The sequence below is a fragment of the Hoplias malabaricus genome, chromosome 12, assembly GCF_029633855.1.
Source record: "Hoplias malabaricus isolate fHopMal1 chromosome 12, fHopMal1.hap1, whole genome shotgun sequence".
Lineage (NCBI taxonomy): Eukaryota > Metazoa > Chordata > Actinopteri > Characiformes > Erythrinidae > Hoplias > Hoplias malabaricus.
The window spans coordinates 9,866,510-9,890,649 of NC_089811.1; the positions used below are offsets into that span (position 1 = coordinate 9,866,510).

Below are 24,140 nucleotides of genomic sequence, written 5' to 3' on the forward strand. Positions count from 1 at the left end.
TATCCCATGTTTTCTGACTCAGACAGAACACTGAAAACTGACGGTGGTTTTGTTTCACAGTGTGTGGGTTGGTGGGCTCAACCCTGGATTACAGTAGCCTGCAAAGGCCAATATTCATCTGCTGTAGGAGAATTATATCATCTAAAAACAACCAGGAGCTTCCTTAATCAAACAATATCAATCAGTCAGCTTATTCCTGTCAGGACACCATCAGCAAATTCAAGGGTCACCTACCACTGCTTCAGTGCGTACCATGGGAAACGTCATTTCTTCTCACTGCTTTGAACAATGAACAAACGATGCTTTGAGGCCATATGTTTCAAACCATATTGTTTAGGCCCCAGTCCATGTATGGAAACATATCTGCAAAAACATCCTGTCCCATTGTTTTTGTGATGTCACAAAATTCATGCAATCACTTATCAAGTGTCACACAAGCAAATGTATGTCTACTTATTCTCATAAAGGCAGTTTAGCAGTGTGTGTGTGTGTGTGTGTGCGTGTGTGTATAACTCTGAAGTTACAAGAAGCGTTTCTGCTCAATGGAACACCGGGCAGCCAATGAAAACATAGGTAATTTACATATTTTATTTTTAAAAGGGACTATAAGAGGGGCCTATCTGCAAGCAATGCAAGAAAACAACAAAATAAGAAACCACAACACTCCTGTTATTATAATCAGTACAGCTGTTCGTGTTCGTTATGTGGGCAGAATTACCCGGGTTAACTCTGTCTTTAAGACTGATATATGTAAATTAACTGCGTTCTGATTGGCTGTCCAACGACAAGCCTGACAACCCTGCTCCGGCTGAAACACTACTTATAATTTCAGGTGAGTGTAGCGACACAGATCTGGGTTAAAGATCTAGATGATCAGAAATGCGGTGTGTGATGTCACAGAAACATTGAATTCAGAACAGGAAGTTGGTTGCATCTCACTTTCCATTTGTGGACTGGTGAGTGAACAGTGGGTGTTGAAAACATTTATGGAAAATAAATTTTCCAAGACAGGGTCTTTAATGTGGTGAGACTGGAAAATGACACCATGCATAAGCTTATATATATATATATATAAAATAAATTAATAAAATAATAGCTCACAGGTCAAATGAGAGTATGAGCCCTTTAATATTCTGAGATAAACGGAGGTTATGAAATGGTGTGTTTTGGGGGGAGATAAACCTCCAAAGTACGTCATAAGTGCACTTAACATAATATATAAATCCAGAACAAATGAGGGATATGGCCCTTTAATAGTAAAGGATTCAATGATGGTACAAAGAGGGGGGGGATATTAACAAACACACGTTTATTTTTATTTTTTACTGTACGTCATAAAATGTAAGAACATGTGAGATATTACGCCTTCATCAAGACCAACAGTAACGTTAGATACTGTAGCTATGTGTAAATAGAAGGTCTCCATTTGTCCAACTGCCATATATATATATATATATATATATATATATATATCCATTAAACTCCATATACCCGCCATAAAATGAGCACTGAGGCGATTAATTATTATTTATGCTTGAATAAATGCATACCTGCATAAATCTGATAAAAGCTTACCGTCATAAACTGCTCCGTGGGTGTCCAGGTTTAAGGAAACGTGTGTAAAATGTGTATTTATATTTCCTCAGGCGTGAATAAATACAAAAAGCCCAATACGAATAGCTTCCCAGGCTCAGAGCGCCCACAGCGAGCCCCGGCGAGACTTCATCTCCGATTGGGTCGCCCCTCAGGCGGCTACACGTCGCTGCGATCCGCGGGGCCTCTTAGAGAAAGGTACGAGCAGAAAGCAGCATTAAAAACCCATAAAAATAACATCCAGCATCGACTAAGAAGCCCGGGGAAATCAGGCTGGGCGAGTTTATATTCCACAGCGCGGAGGAAAAGGAGAAAATAACCCGGTCCGCAGAGCCGTGTTCGGGAGCGCTGGCTGCTGTGTCGTGTGTCCGCTCTGTGAGCACTAAGAAGCGGATAAACCAGCGGCGGGTCTCCGCAGCGCCGCCAGCGCACGGGGGTGAACTCACACTCCGAGACACACGGATTAAACACACACACACCCACACACAAAAACACAATTAGAGACACACACTCACGAAAACACAATCTACAGACAGTAACAGATATGGACATGGTTAACAGAGAGTCACAAGACACATAAAATCAAAGAGTGAAAATGGCAGATAATTACAAACATTTAAATTCCCAGACACATTTAAAATCACAGACAGTTAGTCACAGACACAGTCAAAGCCTCAGACACAGTTTATAACCCTGTTTCCAGAAGAATTGGACATGTTTAAAGTGCGGTAAAACAAGACTCTTTGATGCACTGATTCAAATGAGGCTTTATTTAATGAAAAAAGCACAAAATGCCCCAAAACATGCCCCAGAACGTTTGGGACTGGCTGTGTATTAAATAGTAAATAATTCAGTAACTGCGGTTGTAGCTGGGTGTGTAAGATTAGGGTCAGGGCCTCAAACACAGGTCAATAGTTCTTCAGAAATGTGCAAAACACTCATTCGCTTACATCAGGCCTGTTCCATCTTCACACAGTGCTTAAAAATAACTTCAGGGGAACATGCCCCTGAAGATGGACATCACTGACCAGTTCATGCTCTTTACAGCTTTGTTTAGATTGTAAATAGCCAGCTCCAACCTCGCGTGAAAGAGACGCAGCGTTACAAGCCGTGTGAGAAGGTCTCTCACACACACACACACACTGGATTTGTGTTGAAGGTGAATGCCCTTTTTTCTTGTGTGATTAATATGTACCAGAACACCATTCTGGGTGTAAAATCGAGCCAGCACAGGGTTCCTGGAACAAAGTGGGTGTAAAATCCACCTCTATTCACACCACAGCCTGTTCGTCCAATAGGAAGCCGGTCTACACTGGGGGTCGCTCTGTCTCCATGGTAATGACCCACAGTGCTGTGTTTTTAACATGAAAGCAGCTTCCCAAACCCAGATTAAGATTAATCCTAGATTTTCCAGTAAAGCTTCACTATTGACACTCCAATTTAGTCCAAGTCCAAGCTTAATCCCTGTCTGGGAAACCAACACTGAGTGTCCAAAAGTATCTAGACACTCCTCTTATACGTGCCAATAGAATGCTCTGGAACATGAGCCTGAAGTTACCATGTCAAATGCCAAGAGTCGACTGAAGGGGTGTAAAACCCCTCCCTACATTGGGCTGTAAAGCAGTGACTGACCTGATCCAAGTTGGTTTTTCGTGATCTAAAAACCAACCGACACACACACACACACACACACATATTCATACATATACAGGCCTATAAACACACATTTCTATTACAGAGCAGCCAATCATAACCAAGCTTGTTTACACAGATCTGTTTTAAAGGTAAAGTACGGCTGCACCCCAATTGTGCATTTAATAATAATTCTAAAAGGGAGACTAAATATTTTCCTTGAATATGTTTCTCCTTCATCTGGAACCAAATGGAGCTGGTAAAATTGATGCAGGCACTTCAAGAAAAGACCTCCCGAGTGTCTTAATTACTCGCCTCTATTTCTGGACCATATTGAGGAGAGGGAAGGGGAGGGGAGCTGTGAATAAAGCCACAGGCTAAACACCAGTCCATTTAAAATAAAGAGAATATCAACTGGCCCTGAATTAACTAGATAATTAAAATATAAGTTAAGGAAGTGACCATGTGTCAGTAAGCTTAAATGTGGTTTCTCGTGTGTGTGTGTGTGTGTGTGTGTGTACCAGGAATACATCTCACTGTGGGGATCAAATCCGTTTACACAATCACATTGTTGGCACTTGTTTACCTTGTAAGGACCCCCAGCTGGTTACATTTTAAGGTTTGTTTAAGGTTAGATTAGTAGTTCTTGCAGAACAGTTAATGTTAAGTCTCCACAAAATGGCTACATAATGTCCTCACATTTAACGGATACAAGATGGTGTGTGTAGATATATAATACTTAGGAAGAGATTTATTAATTCATTCATTTTATTTAATAATTTAAACATGTATACTCTGGATTTAGCTGAAATTTCACCCAATCTCTGGCTATTTCCAAGTCCTCCAGCTCAGTCCATGTCATCAGCACTGGGAGGGTGAGGGTAATGCCACATCACTCGACAGCTAACTGGGACACTTTTGTGTTAGCCGTGGCCTAACGGTTAGAGGAACGCGCTTGGTACCGGAAAGGTTGACAGTTCAATCCCCAAGACCAGCGGGAACATCCATGGCTGCACTGAACCCACAACTGCTCCCCTATCTCCCCTATCATTATGGGGGCCAATTGTGTATTCTTATGACCCTGGTCTCTAATGGGTGGATCTTTTCTGGAGATGGAACTGGAGAGCTTCCCAGGGCAGGACCAATGCTTAGCGATTCATGAACAACAGGGAGAGAATTACACATTTAACAATTTATTCAAATTAATTATTTCCGGTATGTTTTGACCTTTTTGGACATGCAGATTTCTCAGCATATGCATCACCCAAACAAAATCCAGAGTGTTCTGAATGTCCTAAATCACAGTCATGTAGCCCCACCCTGTCCCTCAAGCTTTCTCCTCCTTGAGCTGACTGAGGATTCCCTCTCTTCGGGACGTGTACGGAGCGTGTTTGAGGCTCAGGATGCTGGAGGGGAACAGGTTTCCACTGGGAGCGTACATCTCCTCTCCTTTTGTGCCCATCAGGACTCTGAGGGTCTTGTTTCTGGAGAGGATCTTGTCGTAGAACTCCACTCCTCCTTCGGCGTAACGTCTAGAAAGTCTCGCGGCTTGTTTGTCCGAGCGAAATTCCAACCACTGACTGAGCGCGTCCGAGGATAAAAAGTACGACACGGCTCCCAGGCCCAGAGCGACCAGGTTAACCCCAGCTCTGAGGATGAGGGAGCCGCCCATGAGCCCGAAGATCTGCTTCAGGGCCACACTGTAGATCCAGGCCCCGGCGAGACATGTTGGAGCTACAGCCGCCTGCATAATTGGACCTCCACTGTCCAGCCTCAAGACCTGGAGAATCAGACATTGGACATTATCAGTATTTATGAAGACATGTGGACAAATAAATAATAATTTAATCTATTAAGAGTATTTTATTAATGCCTGAGATGTTTGGATCTTTCTGGACAATCTGGCCATTGTATATTAGGTATGACTCGGAGTAGAGAGAAGGTGAGAGACCCCTAGTGGACAGAGATATAACTGCCACCCTGTTATATTCTACACTCACTGTCCACTCTATCAGCTACACTTTGTATTTCTACAAATACAGACTGTGGTTGATATGTTGCTCTGAATACTTTCTTACCCCTTTTACATTGTTCTTGCTCAGGACACCCTCAGTTCCCCTACAGAACAGGTATGATGTGGGTGGTGGGTCATTCTCAGCGCTGCAGAGACACTGACGTGGTGGTGGTGGTGTGTTAATGTGTGTTGGGCTGGTACAAGTGGATCAGACACAGCAGTTGCTGCTGAAGTTTTTAAACTCTGTGTCCACTCTGTTAGACACTCCTGGTCCCTTGTAGCTCATCTGTTGCAGTGCTGACAATGACCCTCCATTTCAAATATACCTGCTCTTTGGAGGTCCCGATCCAGTAAAGAAAATGTGCTCAATAATAACACACCTCTCGCGCAATGGCAAATTTCTGGGCGTCCCGGGAGAGCACCAGGGCGTCTTTCAGTGCCGTCCCCACCTCGCTGTCCCACTCCACCTCTCTCCCATTGATGAGGATGGTTCGGTTAGTGATACCGGACGGATCGTCCTTGGTGCCGTTAAAGTTTGCTGGGACGCCGATCTGAGCACCTGAAGGCAGCCAGGGGACCCCAGCTCCGACAGGATGGAAGCCATACGCCGCAAAAGCACTGTACTTACAGCTGGAACTAACATCTGAGTCCGTTAGAACCTCCTGGAACACCTTCTCCAGGTTCTCTGACAGCTCGGCTGGCTCCCCTTTACTCCAGGCTTGGTATAGTTTCCTGTACGTGTGATCTGGAAAAACATGGTAGAAAATATTGGCAGCAAAAACTCCCCCACAGCCAGTAAGGAGGAGAGGGGTCCGATACCTCTGCACCAGAGCTGAGAATCTCAGAAACCCGGGTGCCATCTCCTTCTTTAGATGGTGCTGTCTCTGTGAAAGTATAACACAATGAGCCCAAGTTATCATCAGTGATACTTACAAGTACAGTCCACTTTAAAATTTCGACATAACTGCATTCGACATTGAGAGTAACTCCAATTTCTTTACAGTGGTGATGAATGGAACCGGGCGTCAAATACCGCATTGGATTTACTCTCTACAACGAACAGTAAAACTATATATCATCACTGTTCAATGAAAAACATGTATCTCCTAAAATAGTAACTTGACAAAAGGAAAAAGCCTTCATAACTTTCAGTGGAAGTTAATGGGAAAAAAACTTAAAATTTGAGGTCATTTTGGAGTATTTCTATTGGTCTATTCCTCACAAAACACAACCTGAAGAATGACTGTGTTCAGTTGATGTTGTAAACCAAAGATCCACAAAAATTGCGACATGTTTTAAATTGGACAGCTACGATATGTCTTGTGAGCTTCATATATTCACTGTCCAATTAAAAACATCTATCTCCATTTTTGTAGATTTTAAGTGTTTTTCCTATTTCTCTAATGTTTTACTTTGGGATTTTTTTTTCATTAGCGAGTGATGAAAAGGTAAAAAAAATCTTCTTAAAAGGGCTTTTTTTATAGGTAGGGTGACCAGACGTCCACTTTTACCCAGACATGTCCTCTTTTTCAGACTTGATTCCTCTTTAAAATGTCCGGCCGGAATTTCACAAACGTCCGGGATTTTGTTTTTCTAGCGCTTACATAGAACTTCGAGAAGTTTCGTTTACAACCTAGTCCCGCCCTCCCCTACTCCGATTGGTTCGCTTGAGTGAGTGGCCTAAAATCTTCTGATTGGACGTTCTGACAGTAGAGCTACCGTTATTGGTCGATAACCTTCTCTGTAAACATTTAATTGGTCAGTCTGCACGTCAGTAGTCCTTGTTTACCTCAGGCAAAGCTCATGTACCCACCCTCATCTCGAGCAGCTATGCCGAAACCTAAATGTAAGTTCTCGGATGAATTAAAAAAGAAATTCCCATGTTTTGTGTAGCAAATAAAGGTGTAAAGGACCTAAAAGCACACATAGGTTCAGCTAAGCATACAACGGCAGCGAGCCCCCCCCCCCACAAGACGTGTCCTCTTTTTCACCATCTCAGATCTGGTCACCCTATTTCAGGGCTTAGAACACACTACATCCTCCGCGAATGTTTCTACTGCATTCATCATTTCAGACGTCTGGTTCCTATAACCGCCACTGTACTGTACTTACGTGGTGTACTTACAAATAATTTAACATTAAAACGCTTTGAGTGACTCACTCCATTTCTAAAGACGGGATTATACAAGGGGTTTGAGAATTATGTGGACTTCCCCTTTAAGTGCATACCAGTCCCTATAAGCCTCTAGAACCACGCACACAGGGCACGTTTCATAATGAACATTTTTTCTAACATTTTCCTACATTCAGACAGGTACAGTCAGAAAGCAACAACACATGAATAACGAATAGAGAAAATGTATCCTCAGTAAACAAGTACCCTGCCGCACGTTTACGTATAAATACATTTTTTAGTTTATTATCAGAGTTCTTAAACAATGATTAAATACTAAATCTACTAACTTTTAACAGAAACGTACAGATAAAAACAACTCATCTCTACAAGGACACAATAAACACCCGCGAAGGAAAGACACGCGCGTCGCTGAGGTTTTACGTCGCGCAGTGAAGGTGGGGGCGGAGTTAAGAGGAACGTTCCACTCCGTTTTACAAGTGAACATCCCTTTGCCCTACTCCCTAATATGTATACTCTTCCCCCTAATCTTTACACCCTATTCCCTAGGGTGACCAGATCTGAGATGGTGAAAAAGAGGACGACTACTGACGTGCAGACTGACCAATTAAATGTTTACAGAGAAGGTTTATCGACCAATAACGATAGCTCTACTGTCAGACCGTCCAATAAGAAGATTTTAGGCTGCTTCACCACGCCCCCTTCTCACTCAATCGAACCAATCGGAGTAGAGGAGGGCGGGACTAGTTTGTGAACGAAACGTTTCTCGAAGTTCTATGTAAACTCTAGAAAAACAAAATCCCGGACGTTTGTGAAATTCCGCCCGGACATTTTTTTAAGTCTAAAAAAGACGACATGTCCGGGTAAAAGAGGACGTCTGGTCACCCTACTATTCCCTAATGTTAATACCCTACTCCTTTATGTTTATACCCCACTCACTAATAATTAATTAACAAAGTATTTTCAGTTGTGCTTTCATTTGTAAGGAAAATGTTAAACAATTAAACTACCGTTTAACATTCATATCGAATATATTTATGATCGGCTCACTCTGGTTTCAGTCTGTAGGTGTTCAGAAGGCCTGCCTCTAGGGCATGATTAGATTTTTTATTTGATAATAATTAGAATTCATGTCTAATTTTTAAATTCAGTGTTCTTATAACAGTTTTCTACATTAAGAAACCAAAGCAAATCACAGATAAGTACAAAAATCTAGAAAGCAACTAAAATCGTTGTCAGTGTCAACAGTCCTGAAGCCTCTGGGGCAGGTTTAAGATGATAAGAGAAGCCAGAGATTATTGTTTAACCGACATATCACCGAATTAAAAAAAAAACACCAATAAAGCATCTCTCATAGGACACTCTGAAGCAGCTGCACATGCGCCTTCCGCAGCGTGCTCAGTGACAAGTGTTTGACAGAGGGCATAGTGGACCCGTGTTTACTGCAGTGATGGTGCTCCATCCTTTGGGATTAACTAGAGTGTCTTTTGTGATCCTGAAATAAGCATCCAACATCAGGTGTCCATTACTACTTGTTGCCGTTAAATCCTAACAGCTACGTTGCAACATGTAGTGTAGTCCTCCCAAGAGTCTCTGAAACAAAGGGAGACTCCCTAATAATACGCTTCATTTCAGAAGAAATGTGGGATGCTGAGGTGCCTCCTCTAGTGTTGGTTTTTGTGATATCAGAGAAAGAGTGACTCATAAATGAGCCGTTTCTAACAGACAACAAATAGCCTGTGGTGTTTGAAGTGTGGGTAGTAAACGTTTGAACATTATTTTAAACCTTTTTTACACCAAAATACAACATAAATACGAAGACAGCCGAATTTCAATGATATTGTCTCTTTAAAGCTGAGCACCTCGCTGTGGTGGAACAGTCCACTTTCACAAGTGGGGAAAGATGGAGCTTTCTTTTAGAAAAAAAATGCTATAAATTTCTATAAAACCGCATAGAAACTGCACTTTCTTCACAGCATAGTCTACATTAGAGTCTGTAGGTTCAACCTATGGTTATGACACTGTCATAATTTGTGCAAAAAAGCCAGAGTTAAGAAGGCGAGGCCATTCTATTTATAGCAGCAGCAGCAGATATAAAGATTGTACGTTGTTAAGAGTGTGTTGTTTATATGGCGGCGCAGCGGAGAGCTGAGAGAAAGGGCGATGTTTTTGTTCAATTTACGAAGAGAACCCTGTAGATTAACGTCTTTTTGTTGAGTTTAAAGGCTGTAAAAGTGATGTGGGGACGTTTTTGGCAGATATTCTCCTTAAAAAGGAACGTAAATCGTTTTCTGGTAAGCTGCTCTTTCTTCTTTCCTTCGTCGCAATCTGATGCAATGCCGTTGCTAAGTGAACCGTTTTACAGAAATCTGTGTGGGCGGTGTCCCAAATCTATGTACACTACATAGTGCACTACAGTACCATTTAAACAATTACGTACTTGTGTATCCAAACTGTACATACTACGTTTACAAAGGGTTAACTATGTGTGTATAAATTCATACTAAATAAGTACTGGGCTATTTGGCTGCATAAATGAACAATTTCAAAACTCATGTAGTGCACTACAAAGAGTACAAGGAGTGATTTCGAACGCGGCCTTCGTCAAACTGATGAAAACACTGAGGAGATTTTCCGTAGAAAAACATTCCTGTTGAAGTATAATCACTTCTTTGAAATTTCTTTTGAAATTTAGGCGTAGTGTCTCCAAGTAGTGAATTACCATATCCAAATATTAACAGAGTTTCTAGAAATAGTGATTTAGTGTCTGAAAATACTGACTGTTTCTTGGAATATTATCTCCAGAAATATCATTTCTTGTCCTTCTTCTTCTTCTTCTTCTTCTTGATATTTTATTCTTCCCTTATCTTACTTTCCCAAAATATTGACAGTATTTTCTTACCACCTCAGAAATATTGAATAAAAATGACATATTGACATAATATTTAAAAATAATGTATTTCCCCTTTTAAGTTGAGCATTAATGGTGTAGCCATCCTTCCATACAGGTTCAGCATCCACAGATTCAACCGATCCTGGATTAAAAATACTAACCATAAAAAATGAATCCAAGAATAAAATGTGTGTGTGTTATCCCTTGTGATGGACCGGGGCCCTGTGTGGTGTATGTTCCTCTGCCTTGCATCCAGTGATTCCAGGCAGGCCCGAGACCTACCATGACCCTGATGTTTAGGCCTATATATGAAATACATGGTTTGAATATTGTTTCTTGTTTTGGTTTCAGCAGTGGGAACCAGTTCTGGTTTCAATGTTAATAAATTGAGCAATATGTGTCTCAGAGATTTTGCATTAAATGTAGTTCAAACATCCGGAGGAGCCGCTCTATGAAGCATAAGCTGGCTCAGTTCATAGACAACAAAGCACATTGATTCTCCGATATTCCGATACTGAATCGTATCATTAGTGTCCAGCAGTGCTAATATGAAGCACATTGTGTCAGTGGTCACTGAAACTGTGACAGCTGCTCCAGACCTCCTCGGACACTGTGTGGAAATTTTTGAAAGGCATTTCGGGTGGCAGCAAATGGAGTTAATTACAAAGCAATGTCGTCAGTGATGGTATCTTCGTCTACAGTGATGACAGAGCTGAATTCAAGAGGAAAAAACAAAACGGCATTGAGTTGTAGCACTTCAGCTGCTCCGGACCGAGGCTGAGTTTCGGACACAGTTGTTTTAGACAAAAGCCGTGTTGTTCAGTGAGACACAGTTCCAATTATAAGTGACTCTTAGTGACACACATATAAACTATTAATAAAGTCTTTGAGCAACTCTGTAACCCGTATACACACAGAGAACATGTCTGATTTTGATTTTCAGTAGACTATTCTGTCATTATATCTGACAATATTTTGACAATATGGCATAGTATGAATTGTAATGCGCTACTGGCACATGGTAATGTTTTCTTTTCTTTTTTCTATGCGTGTTATTATCTGAGGAACTATTTAGGATCTATGGATTATTCAGCAATTAAAATGGATGATTTGAACGGATTGATTTCTACTGACGCTGTGGTGGTTTACATATTCACAAGCTTGATTAAGTTGAGGGGGGGTTGGGTGATTTCTCAGAAAACTGACAGTGGGGATCTCCAGATGACAGAGTTTGAGTAGCTCTGGATTAAAACCACAACTCTTAAAGAACTGAGATAATATTTTATGAAGTTTTAGAAGGTTCAGTCTGTTCCGGTGTTGCTTGCATTGTTAATAACACTGGCACAGTAAAATACCAGAAAACATTCAGACAGCAAAGTCTTTCCTGAGGACTTAGTTCTGTAAAGAACTGCTCTGCTCCTAAAGTGAGTGGACACTGAGGGTTGGTCTAACTGGATGGGCTGAGGTCCCTGTCCTCTGTGTGTGTGTGTGTGTGCAAGGCATATATCACACTGCCGGGACAAAAACCAGTTTACACACCTTGTGGGGACTTGTATTCCTTGTGAGGGCCCCACACTGTAATCATTACCTTTTACGCTGAAGACTAACCTTTTAACCTTTGTTTTAAAGTTATGTGAAGTTTAGGATTAGTGTTGAGCTAGTAGTACTTATAGTAAGGTTAATAAAAGAACTCCACAAAGTGAATGAAAGTCTATATAATGTCCCCACAATTCACCCATACAAGATTGTGTGTGTGTGTGAGTGTGTGTAAGAGAGAGAGGGTTTGTGGTGTTTCCTGGTGTATGAAATGAGTGTGTGCTGATATGAAGAGGGTGGAATTAGGAAGGAAACCCGCTCCTTCCTCGTATTGTGGGCCGCAGGAAGAGGCCGGCCGTCCTCTCACTGATGGACATTTCCTCCCAGAGCAGAGCACAGCAGAGCAGCTAGAGTCCTTTCAGATCTTGACGCTGTCCTCATGCCTTCGCTGGAGTCAGGACTGAGTCAGTGGGTCAGCTGCAGTAGCTTCGTTATTTAGAAGAAGAAAGAGAGACTCCTTTTAGGTAAGAATGGATTCTTTCGGTGTCTCGTAACGTCTGAGGACATCAGCTGGACGCTACCATGACTAATGGATGGATTGATAAAATATATTGATGTTAAGAGTGGGATGGTTCAGGTTGATTATACGAGCTTTTATTACGAGCTTTTATGACGTAATGCGGTTTGACATCATTCATCAGGGTAAATGACACGTACATAAGCCTTTATAGGTGTTAATGCCTGTGTATGAACATTTATAGTAAAGGGCTGCTTACTCTTCTAATGCAGACTTGTTTCTAAAGGGTCTTCACCATGAAGTGTCATGTTAGCGTACATTGTTTGAACTAAACTGGAATCCATCTTCGTTGTTTATTGAGTACGCTGACGAAACGTTGTGGTTTGGTGGTTAGTGAACTGGGCTTGTAACAGGAAGGCTGCCAGTACGATCCTCAGAACCGGCAGGTCATGATTGAAGTGCCTTTGAGCAAAGCACCTAACCCCCAACTGCTCCCTGGGCGCCGCGGCTAGGGCTGCTCACTGCTCCGGGCATTTGTGCTCACTGCCCCCTAGTGTGTGTAAATGTGTGTTTCACAGCACGGATTGGGTTAAACGATGAGAACAATTTCCTCTGTGCGCAAGCACAGTGGCCAATAAAGTGATTTTAATTCTTATTCTAGAACATTAAAGGAGCGAGACTGTGCTTTGAGTGGATGTTAATTACAAATGTTGGTTTCCAGTTCATTTTGGACCGTTCCAGTCGTTCCGTTCATCACACAGTAGGCAGATATCCTCCTTGAGGTAGGACATTATTTCCACAAGGACACAAAGTGTTGCTGATGCAGAGCACGCAATAGCACCCCCTTGTGGAGGAGTGTAGGTTAATGGTACATGACATAACATGTATTCGTGAGTGAGTGAAGAAAAGAATAAGTATTTACATGAGCAAGTGAGTATGAGTGGGTGAGTATGTGATATAGTGAGGGTGAATGAAGGAGAAAATGAGTGGGTGAATATGTGGTTTTATGAGAGAGTGAATATGAGTGGGTGAGTATGTGATTGAGTGAGTATGAGTGGGTGAGTATGTGATATAGTGAGGGTGAATGAAGGAGAAAATGAATATGTGATTTTGTGAGAGAGTGAGAGAGTATGAGAGGGTGAGTATGTGATTTAGTGTGTTAATTAGAATATGTATATGACAACATGAGTGTGAATGAATGAAAGCAAGTATATGCGTGAATGAGAATATGTGAGGGAGTGAGCGAATGAATGAGAGGAAGAGAGTATGTCAGTGAATTATAGTGAGTAAATGTGTGTATGTGTCTGATTTAGTGCAAAACTGAGGTACCATACTTGTGTATTTATGTGTGTGGTTGTTTATTTGTTTGTTATGACATCATGTGGAACATTTCTGAATTATCTGAACTACTGGAAAGGGAAACTGTTCCCTGGGCGCAAGGCGGGAACAAACCCTGGGGGGGCGCCAGTCCTTTGCAGAGTGAGACACACTCACACATTAACTCATGCACTCACACCTCCGGACAGTCACCCAGAGGAAACCCACGCAGACACAGGGAGAACACACCAAACTCCTCACATACATTCACCCGGAGGAAACCCACGCGGACACAGGGAGAACACACCACACTCCTCACAAACAGTCACCCGGAGGAAACCCACACAGACACAGGGAGTACACACCAAATTCCTCACAGACAGTCACCCGGAGGAAACCCATGCAGACACAGGGAGAACACACCAAACTCCTCACAAACAGTCACCCGGAGGAAACCCACGCAGACACAGGGAGAACACACCACACTCCTCACAAACAGTCACCCAGAGGAAACCCACGCAGACACAGGGAGAACACACCAAACTCCTCACAGACAGTTACCCGGAGGAAACCCACGCAGACACAGGGAGAACACACCAAACTCCTCACAGACAGTTACCCGGAGGAAACCCATGCAGACACAGGGAGAACACACCAAACTCCTCACAGATAGTCAGTCGGAGGAAACCCACGCAGACACAGGGAGAACACACCAAACTCCTCACATACATTCACCCGGAGGAAACCCACCCGAAGCGGAGCTCGAACCCACAACCTCCAGGTCCCTGGAGCTGTGTGACAGTGACACCACCTGCTACGCCCGAACATATCAAACACCCTTAAAGCCGTGTGCATTTGTCTGATTCATTCTGATGAATATTTAAAGCCAGGTTGATGTTCAGAAATTAATATTAAAATGGTGTATCCTATCTTACTGACATAGTATTTACTCTGTGGGATAATGAATTTTAACCTCTCCCTTATAGAATGGAGTACGGTAATTTCTTTTCAGCTTTTTAATATAGCAACAAGAGCGAGAGAGGTCATTGTTTAGATGCAGCATCCTACACAGCGAGAGATGGAAACAATTTGCAGCGTCTCGAACTCTATCGAGCTTTCTCTGTTTGTGTATTGCTTTATAAAAACCCCTACAATGAAATGGGGTTTTCTTGTGAGCTCTGCCAGCCGCTGGGGGAAAGCTCTTGAGCTGGGAGTGTGAGGCTGAAATGACTGAGTGCGGAGGAGCGTCAGAGCTTCTCTTTTTTTTGTGTGTGTGTTTTGCTGTGGTTTTGGTTTTGAGTGTGAAATGCTCATGAAGTGGTGAAGGGTTTTTGCTGCACTTCTGCGACTCCCACTCAGAATAATTCAATCGGTATACCGCCTCCTCGTTTCTACATTCACTGTCCACTCTCTCAGCCCCACTGACCACACAGGAGCACTTTGTAACTCTACAATCACAAGCTGTAGTCTACCTGTTGCTCTGCATACTTTATTAGCCCTATTTCCTCCTGTTGTTCAATGCTCAGGATCTCCACAGGGGAGGACTGATTCGGGTGATGGATCATCCTCAGCGCTGACGTCGTGGTGGTGTGTTAGTGTGTGAAACATCTCCTGTCTCTGACTTTACATCTACAAGGTGGACCATCGAGGTAGGAGTGTCTCAGAGAATAGAGTGGACAGTGAGTGTTTAAAAATGCAGTGCTTAAAAACTCAAGCAGCAACTGCTGTATCTGATCCACTCGTACCAGCACAACACACACTAACACACCACCACCACGTCAGTGTCACTGCAGCGCTGAGAATGACCCACCACCCAAACCAATCCTGCTCTGTAGGGGACCTGAGGGTGTCCTGAGCATTTAAAGAACAAGATAAAAGGGGTAAGAAAGTATGCAGGACAACATATCAACTAGTCTGTATTTGTAGAAATACAAAGTGTAGCTGAGCCCTGAGCACTGAAGAACAGGGTGAAATAAAATAAATGTCCAGAACAGACTAAAGTCTGAGAGAGAATGGGGAATGTAGGAAGCTATTATGTATATGTAATATAATAGGGCACTGTGGAGCAGCTGCACATGAGCCTAACTTCACCATGCTCAATAGCATGTATGGACTGGGGTAGGGGGTGGCTATAGAGAGCTTAGGAAGAAGTTAAAGTGATGTCTGTGATCCAGAATTCATCAAACAGCATCATTACCAACTTCATTAACATTTTTCTTCCTGAATGCCACAAATTCAAACAGCAATGTTCCAACATGTAGTGTAAAGCCTTCCTAACTAGAGCTGGATGATATGGTCAACATTTATATCACGATATATTTCTTAATTCTGGTCGATAACGATATGAACATTATAAAATCAATGAAAACTTCCAAGAAAAAACAAGAAACATGACATCACCATCAAGCATAAACCTATTGGCTTATAGATTCAGAATCAGAAATACTTTATCTCTCCCAGAGGGAAATTGCAGTTATTACAGTTGCAACCGTTTATATAAAAGAATAAACACTCTAATAATTAAAAAAATATATTGCAAAATGTACACTTTAAATTCTTACAGATACAATTAAGTGGCAGTGGTTGTGGTAATAAATATGGAATATTCTGCATAAAGCAGTTCAAATTATTATACCTTTTAATTATTGCACAAAAGAAAAATGAATTACATTATTGTTATTGAACATATGAACCGTAGTATCACACATTGAGGGTGGAGATATAGAGTCTGATGGCCACAGGTAGGAATGACCTCCTGTGGCGCTCTGTGGTATATTTTGGTGGAATGAGTCTGGCACTGAATATGCTAATATATTTCACTCACTGTGTCGTAGAGTGGGTGGCAGTCATTATCTATGGGATGCAGCTTAGACAGCATCCTCATCTCCGACACTGCCATCAGCAAGTCCAGTTCCTCACCCACAATATCACCAGCCTTAAGGATCAGTGTGTTGAGTCTGTTGGCATTTGAAACCCTCAACCTGCTGGCCCAGCATCAGTGTGCTGAACTGACGACAATGCCCTGTAATGACCGCCAGTCAGTGACAGATGCTGTAAATAATGCATATTGAAATATTGAAAATGTGTTTAAAAATCAAATCATATTATCACTGCTCAAAAAAACAAAGGGAACACCTAAACCACACGATGTAACTCCAAGTCAATCACACTTCTGTGAAATCAACCTGTAGAGTTAGGAAGCAGCACTGATTGTGAATCAGTTTCACCTGCTGTTGAGCAAATGGAACAGACAACAGGTAGAAATGAGAGGCGATTAGCAAGACAACCCCTATAAAGAGTAGTTCTGCAGGTGGTGACCACAGATCATTTCTCTGTTCTCATCTTTTCTGGCTGATGTTTTCGTCACTTTTGCATTTTGTCAGCCATTGGCGCCCTGTGCTCTTCACGGATGAGAACAGGTTCACACTGGACAGATGTGACAGAGTCTGGAGAAGCTGTGGAGAACGTTCTGCTGCCTCCAACATCCTCCAGCATGACCGGTTTGGCAGTGGGTCAGTAATGGTGTGAGGGGGCTTTTCTTTGGAGGGCTGCTCACCCCTCCATGTGCTAGCCAGAGGTTCCCTGTCCGGATGTACCGGGATTAGATCCTCAGACCCATTGTAACACCATATGCTGGTGAAGTGGGCCCTGGGTTCCTTCTGATGCATGACAATGCTAGGCCTGATGTGTCAGCAGTTGCTGCATGATGAAGGCATTGATGCTATGGACTGGCCTGCCCCTTCCCTAGACCTCAGTCCAATCGAGCACATCTGGGACACCAACACCACGTTACACCACAGACTGTCCAGGAGTTGACTGATGCTTTAATCCAGGTCTGGGAGGAGATCCCTCAGGAGAACTTCTGCCGCCTCATCAGGAGCATGCCCCAGGAAGTGTAGAGAGGTCATACAGGCATGTGGAGGCCACACACACTACTGGGCCTCATTTGAACTTGTTTGGAGGAAATGTCCACTGAAGTTGGATCGGCCTGTAATTTGATTTTCCACTTTTATATTGAGTATGATTCCAAATCCAGACCATGGGATAATAAGTTTGATTTACATTGATCGTGTTTATGTTCTCAACCTGTTCCACTATGTGATGAATAAAGGTTTTCAACTGGAATATTTCATTCATTGAGATCTAAGGTGTGTTACTTTAGTGTTCCTTTTATTTTTTGATATGGAATTATTTTCCAGCTCCAAATAGAAGCTATTACTATTACATCAAAGATGGGGACACAAACGTGTAAAGAATATCTTTAAGAAATAAGACCACTGGATTTCAGGATGACCTCAGCTTTTGGCTCTGGACACAGCAGCATTGTTGCACAAAAACATAAGTGCCAAAGGAAATTTATGATGGCTAAACACACTAGACTTCTCAACATCTGGTGAAGGGAACGGGCATAATTAAAGCGAACCCCAGACTGAGAGTCTAGAGGAGACCACACTTCACTTCCTCTGTGGTTCCTAGGCTTGTTTTAGCTCTTGCTCCAGTGGAATATCGCTCTCAGACTTCCGCGTCTCCTCTGAAAGTGCTGCCTTCCCACATTTACCATCCAAACCACAAAACGAGTGGGTCCCCCTGTTTCAGCTGTGTTTTAGATGATTATCAAAGTGAAAATAGGTTCACACTTCATCTATGAGGAAAATAGTTGGGCACGTTGTATTGTAAAACAACACAGTAAGATTTGGCAGTTTTTTTGACTCACAGGCTCCCCCTACCGATGCAGAGTGTAATTCATTTTTACAGCACGCCTCCACAAATGACATAGTGCAGTTTCTGCTGTGCTGAGCCCAGAGTAGCATCAACAGAGGCTCTATTCTCCCTCTTACAGTTCAGTAAATCTTTCTCTTTGAAAATCAACAAGCCTTCCCCAGTCATCCAAGAGTACCCAAACATTTGCACAGGCCCAGGACAAATCTCACGAGACTCCATTTGTTTTTCAGATCTTCAGATCATACTCACAGCACATTCTCCATCCCTGTGTTTCTAGGTTTAGCCGGCGTTGCTATGGCGACCAGCGCAGTCCCCAGCGACAACCTCCCAACCTACAAGCTGGTGGTGGTGGGGGACGGCGGCGTGGGCAAGAGTGCCCTCACCATCCAGTTCTTCCAGAAGATCTTCGTCCCCGATTACGACCCCACCATCGAGGACTCGTACCTGAAGCACACTGAGATCGACGGACAGTGGGCTATTTTGGACGGTAGGACTCTCCCAGACACTGTGCTAAGGATGAGAGAATGCTTCAACATGCTTGGAGGAGAACACTAACTCCACTTCTGTCATGTTAGTTAACAGATGCCTGCACTGAATAACATTTAGGGGGGTGATGGGGATGAGAGAGAGACCCCAGAAAGAGGGCAGTTGTGCTGTATTCTCCTCCAAGCGTTTTGAGCTCCTGAGGTTGTGCCTTCATCAGTTTGAGAAGGAGGGGCGGAGATTCTCTTTGGTGTCTTGACTAAACTGAGGCAAAATATTGCGGTACAAACCTCACCTCCATGTGATTTAGTTGCACTGTGTTACAGTAGACGTGTGCTGTGTTTGCAGTGCTGGACACGGCTGGGCAGGAGGAGTTCAGTGCGATGAGAGAGCAGTACATGAGGACAGGGGACGGCTTTCTCATCGTGTTCTCTGTCACGGACAAGGCCAGCTTTGAGCACGTGGACCGCTTCCACCAGCTTATCCTCAGGGTCAAAGATCGGTGAGAGGAACACGGGTGCAGGATGTTATTTCATTTATTATAAAATATTATTATTAGTGTCACAGTCACATAGATCCAGGGACCTGGAGGTTGTGGGTTCGAGTCCTGCTCCGGGTGACTGTCTGTAAGGAGTTTGGTGTGTTCTCCCTGTGTCCGTGTGGGTTTCCCCCGGGTGCTCTGGTTGGTAGGTGAATTGGCGACTCAAATGTTTTCTTAGGTGTGAGTGAATGTGTGTGTGTCACCCCTCCAGGGTGTGTTCCTATCACCCCATGAATTTCCGGGTAGGTTCCGAACCCACCGTGACCCTGAACTGGATGAGCAGTTACAGACAATGAATAAATAAATGAATGAGTGATTTTGTGATCAGCTGATAACTGAAGCTAGAGTCCACAATGGTACGCGTCATCCCGAGTGACTCAGGGGTATAAGCAGTGGCCCAGTCACTCAGTCTGTTTGCATTTTCTCTCTCTCTCTCTCTCTCTCTCTCTCTTGCTCTTGTTCTCTCTTTCTCTCCCTCTCTCTCTCTTGTTCTCTATCTCTCTCTCTCTTGTTCTCTCTCTCTCGTTCTCTCTCTATCTCTCTCTCTCTCTCTCTCTCTTGCTCTCTCTCTCTCGTTCTCTCTCACACTATCTCTCGTTCTCTATCTCTCTCGTTCTCTCTCTTTCTCTCTCTCTCGTTCTCTCTCTCTCTCTCTCTCTCTCTCACTTTCTCACCTCTCTCTGTCATTCCTTAATTTTCTTTCACTTTCTCTCTCTCCACCCCTCCCTCTCACTTTCTCTCCCACCCCCACACCTTCTCTTTTTTCCTTTCTCTCCCTGCTCCCATCCCCCCCCCCCTCTCTCTCTCTCTCTCTCTCTCTCTGTGTGTGTGTGTGTGTGTGTGTGCTAGTCTTCTTGTTGAGGAGACTGAGAAGCAGAAAATATAGAAAATGGGAAGAACAGAGTAGTAACAGACAGAGAGAGAGAGACAGACAGAAAGAAAATAAAGCAAGAAAAGGACACTTAGTAAAGGAGAATAAACAGAGAAAGAAAAACATAAAAACAGAAAGAAAAAGAGAAATCAAACAGGAAGCAAACAGTGTGAGAATGGTGGAGGGAAAGAAAAGAGAGAGAGAGAGAGATGCAGAAAAAAGGAAGGAAATGGTGGGCTAATAAATTACATTAAAAAAGAGAGTAAGGAAAGATGGAGAGAACTAATGAGGAACACTGTACCCTTCTCAGCCGAGTTGCTTTAACTTCTGTCACATTTTCTTCCCAGAGAGTCCTTCCCCATGATCCTTGTGGCTAATAAAGTGGATCTGGTTCATTTGAGGAAGGTGACAAGTGACCAGGGCAGTGAGATGGCTGCCAAACACAGTGTGAGTCTTCCATACACACACACACACACACACACACACACACACACACAAACAGCCTGAATGTTCTCAATAACAAGTATTGATCACTAGAATGTGACACTCTGGAGTAGCCATGCTGGAGCTAGAGGGGTCTAAAGAAACCCAGCACTGGGCCGTGGAGCAGTGGAACTGTGTTCTCTGGAGTGATTGAACTCCATCTAATACCTCTGGGATGAGTTGGAGTGTTGTCTGCAGTCCAGAACTAATCGTTCAATATTAGATCCTCACCTCAGAATTGCTCTTGTGGCTGAGCACCATCGGATCCTCACAGGAATGTTCCAACCTTTAAATTAATAGAGCTTTTCCACTGTGCCATACTCAACTCAACTCAACTCAACTCTACTCGGCAATACTCACTTGGTCCTCCACTATAACCCTCTCATCTTGGAATGTAGCCAGTGTCATCTCAAACAGAGTAGAGTCGAAACAGAGTAGAGTCCAGTAGATCAGAGTATGGACCACACAGAGTGTGTCCACAATGTACCCAAGTGTCCTAACATGCCTGGACACAGTCAGGGTCAGTCTTAATGACCAGTCTAAAGCCTTAGGTTAAAATACAGCAGCTGTTTTCTCATTTTTCCTCATCCGTACCCAGAGACATTTCCGTCAGGATTCCCTGCAGATTTCCTGAGAACATCTCTGCTCTAAAACTGCAGACTCGCCCACAGCTCTTCTGTCCACCCTCAGCACTGTCTTTAATTAGAAAACGATGAACCAGCCCAAAACCCAGGCTGTGGATGTCTGTCTGGACACAGAGGAACACACTCTCTCTGAGGCTGGACACCAGTGGGATTGGCAGCTATTGAAACCATGTGTTATTTTGGTGTTCGTGTGGTTGCTCATTTGTTTTTAATATATTTTCAGGATGTAAAAATGTTAAAATAACTGCCAATGGCATTGGATGGCTCTTTATTTCTTTATCACTCCAGAGAAGGCAATCTTTATAACCCTATCCCCAATGCTATAAAACCCTGGTACTGGGCCTGGTGACTCTGAGGTCATGTGCAGCTGCTCCAGAACATAGCATTTTATATCATGCTTTTCTATAGAGATCATACACTGCATATCCACAGTGGGTGCAGCTTAAAGTAACAGAATGTACAGATTATAAAGGGTGTCTTCAAATGTTTCAATATACAGTGTATGTAAGGATGCTGTCCCAAATGGGGTTTAGGCCTAGTCCTGGACTAAATACACTGTATATACACATATATAGACTATAGATACTTAAGCAACAATAAACTGTACACATCGAACCAATTCTTACATATAGATACTTAAATATCCTGATGCCATATAAAACTGTTTGTGTGTTTTCCCTGGTTTGTGGGCTGGAGTGTTGACTCACTCATAGAGACAGGCTGTGATTAAGTCCAGTTTTAGCGATGCGCCAGTCGTAGAGACTGTATTTTTCGCTCCTATTTAAAGATAATGAGTCACGGGGGATGGACGAGAGAAGCTTATACTGATTTCTCCTTTCATTCACAAAACAGATTACGTACATTGAGACGAGTGCCAAGGACCCGCCGATGAACGTGGACAAAGCCTTTCATGAGCTGGTCAGGGTGATCAGGTGAGTGACCAAGATGCGAACCCACTTCCACAGGTGACAATGATGCTATACCACTGTGACCGAGGTTAACGCAACACTAGGTCGTATTTTTACCATAAAATTACAGCTTCAAAATCGTTGTGGCGTTCCACTGAGCTGTAACAGGAAGAATAGAGCCTTTGTGTTTGCTATTCCAGGCTCAGCACTGCAGAAACTTCACTATGTAATAGGTGGAGGAGGGTGTCTGCTCATAGTTGTGTATTTTGTAACCTGGCTGCCATTTAAATAGACAGAAAACCTTAGTCACAAGGTTTTAAAGCAATTTTAAATGAAGGAGAGTCTAAATTAGAGTTGGACGATACGGCCAAAATTTATATCACAATGTATTTCTTACTTTCAGTCAATACAATATAATTCCGATATTGATATGAACAATAAAATAGCCACAGAAAAATACATTAAGAACTAAAAGAAACATGACATCACCAACAATCAGCAACCTCCAGGCTTTGTCAATGTTAATATTAATACTTTAAAATTATAATATATTTACAGTGTCTGTCACCGCCAGTCAGTGACAGACACTGTAAATAATGTATATTAAAATATTGAAAATTATTAAGTTATTTAAAAATGTTATATTGCGATGTATATTGATTGAATTATTGTCCAGCCCTAGTGTGTCCTAAAGGAAAAGCTACTTATCTCACCATCACCGTTTTCCCTCCCTCTCGGTTTTCTCCTTTTTTTTCCCCTCCTGGATTTGTCTTACCTTCCTCTTCCTGTATTGTGTTTCCTCCTCCTTCACTTCACCTAGGCAACAGATCCCTGAGAGGAGTCTGAAGAAGAAGAAGAAGATGAAGTGGCGTGGAGACCGAGCTGCCACCTCGCAGAAGCTCCACTGCAGCATTTTGTGACACTTTCCTCGACTGGGCTCCAGTAAACAGTCCAGAATTGGACGGTTCTCTGAGTGTGACTCTTCTCTCGGGACACTGTGTTGGGCTGGGGAGGACTACAGAACCGGGCGGGGGTGGGCTATAAACGCCAAAAAGGCCTTTAAAAACGCCTAAAGATGCTACCGGTTTTGCACACACTGAGTGACCGCAGGAAAAATGGAGGGTCCTGTCCGGAAGAGGTCACTTAAGTGTTGTTGCATCTTTCCTGGTTGTCTAACATCCAAGGGCTTTGGTGGAAGTGGGCAGAACTTGGCCTTTGTTGTCTCTGGACACGTCTGAAGTGCTGACGAATTTCGGCCAGTTAAAGACTTTTAATATTTGGTGCATCGGGAATCTTCAATACCTCCGTGAAAATGGCCTTAACCCTTCAGCACAAGAAACTACAGGCATCACAGATATGGGGTTCATCCATTTTGCACTAATATACGAATCCTTTGCACTTTTACTTGGAGTCAAGGGGTCAAATCTTGGGGTCTTAGTGTTGAAATGATGGCTTGTTTGCCTTTGTTGAAGTGCTCAGCGGTGTTCTTTCTAGGTAAATGTAGTGTGGTCACTTCAGCTGATGAAAGAGGTTATATTTTTTGCCACCAACATCAGCTTTCAGGCCAAAATATCAGTATCTATATTTCTTCATCTTCACCTTACCTTCTCAGGCCAATGTAAGACTTGGCAGACATATACTTCTGGCCCAAACAGAACCCTTCAATCCACCCTACCAAAAATCCCACCCCCCTGGAAGACTATGTACAGACTATGGCATGCTACGACATACAGTATTTACATTTACAGCATTTGAGTGATGCTCGTATTTCAGGCTAAATGCAGTACAATTCTAATCATGTTATAGATGTAGGATACAGAAGTTGTTAGGGCTCATTTGTCCGTATACGGAT

At 42.9% G+C, this 24,140-nt stretch overlaps 3 protein-coding genes across 3 annotated transcripts in view; 1 reads left to right on the forward strand and 2 right to left on the reverse strand.

The window, feature by feature from the left end:
* LOC136710694 (tyrosine-protein phosphatase non-receptor type 4-like) overlaps window positions 1–1,961 on the reverse strand; it is a 48,299-nt gene extending 46,338 nt beyond the window's left edge. The window contains exon 1 of the mRNA XM_066686450.1: window positions 1,576–1,961. The gene's annotated coding sequence lies outside the window, so the exon portion shown is untranslated. The remainder of the gene's footprint in view (window positions 1–1,575) is intronic.
* Window positions 1,962–4,017: 2,056 nt separating this feature from the next.
* LOC136664093 (transmembrane protein 177-like) lies at window positions 4,018–7,834 on the reverse strand. The gene is made up of 3 exons (XM_066641138.1): window positions 7,720–7,834; window positions 5,620–6,123; window positions 4,018–5,005 (listed from the first exon to the last, which is right to left on the reverse strand). The coding sequence occupies exons 2-3, from the start codon at window positions 6,097–6,099 to the stop codon at window positions 4,553–4,555; spliced, it is 933 nt and encodes a 310-aa protein (XP_066497235.1). The 5' UTR covers window positions 6,100–6,123; window positions 7,720–7,834; the 3' UTR covers window positions 4,018–4,552.
* Window positions 7,835–9,415: 1,581 nt separating this feature from the next.
* LOC136710529 (ras-related protein M-Ras) lies at window positions 9,416–23,712 on the forward strand. Its single transcript, XM_066686113.1, has 6 exons — window positions 9,416–9,667; window positions 18,636–18,845; window positions 19,190–19,343; window positions 20,601–20,700; window positions 22,233–22,312; window positions 23,109–23,712. The coding sequence occupies exons 2-6, from the start codon at window positions 18,653–18,655 to the stop codon at window positions 23,206–23,208; spliced, it is 627 nt and encodes a 208-aa protein (XP_066542210.1). The 5' UTR covers window positions 9,416–9,667; window positions 18,636–18,652; the 3' UTR covers window positions 23,209–23,712.
* Window positions 23,713–24,140: the final 428 nt, after the last annotated feature.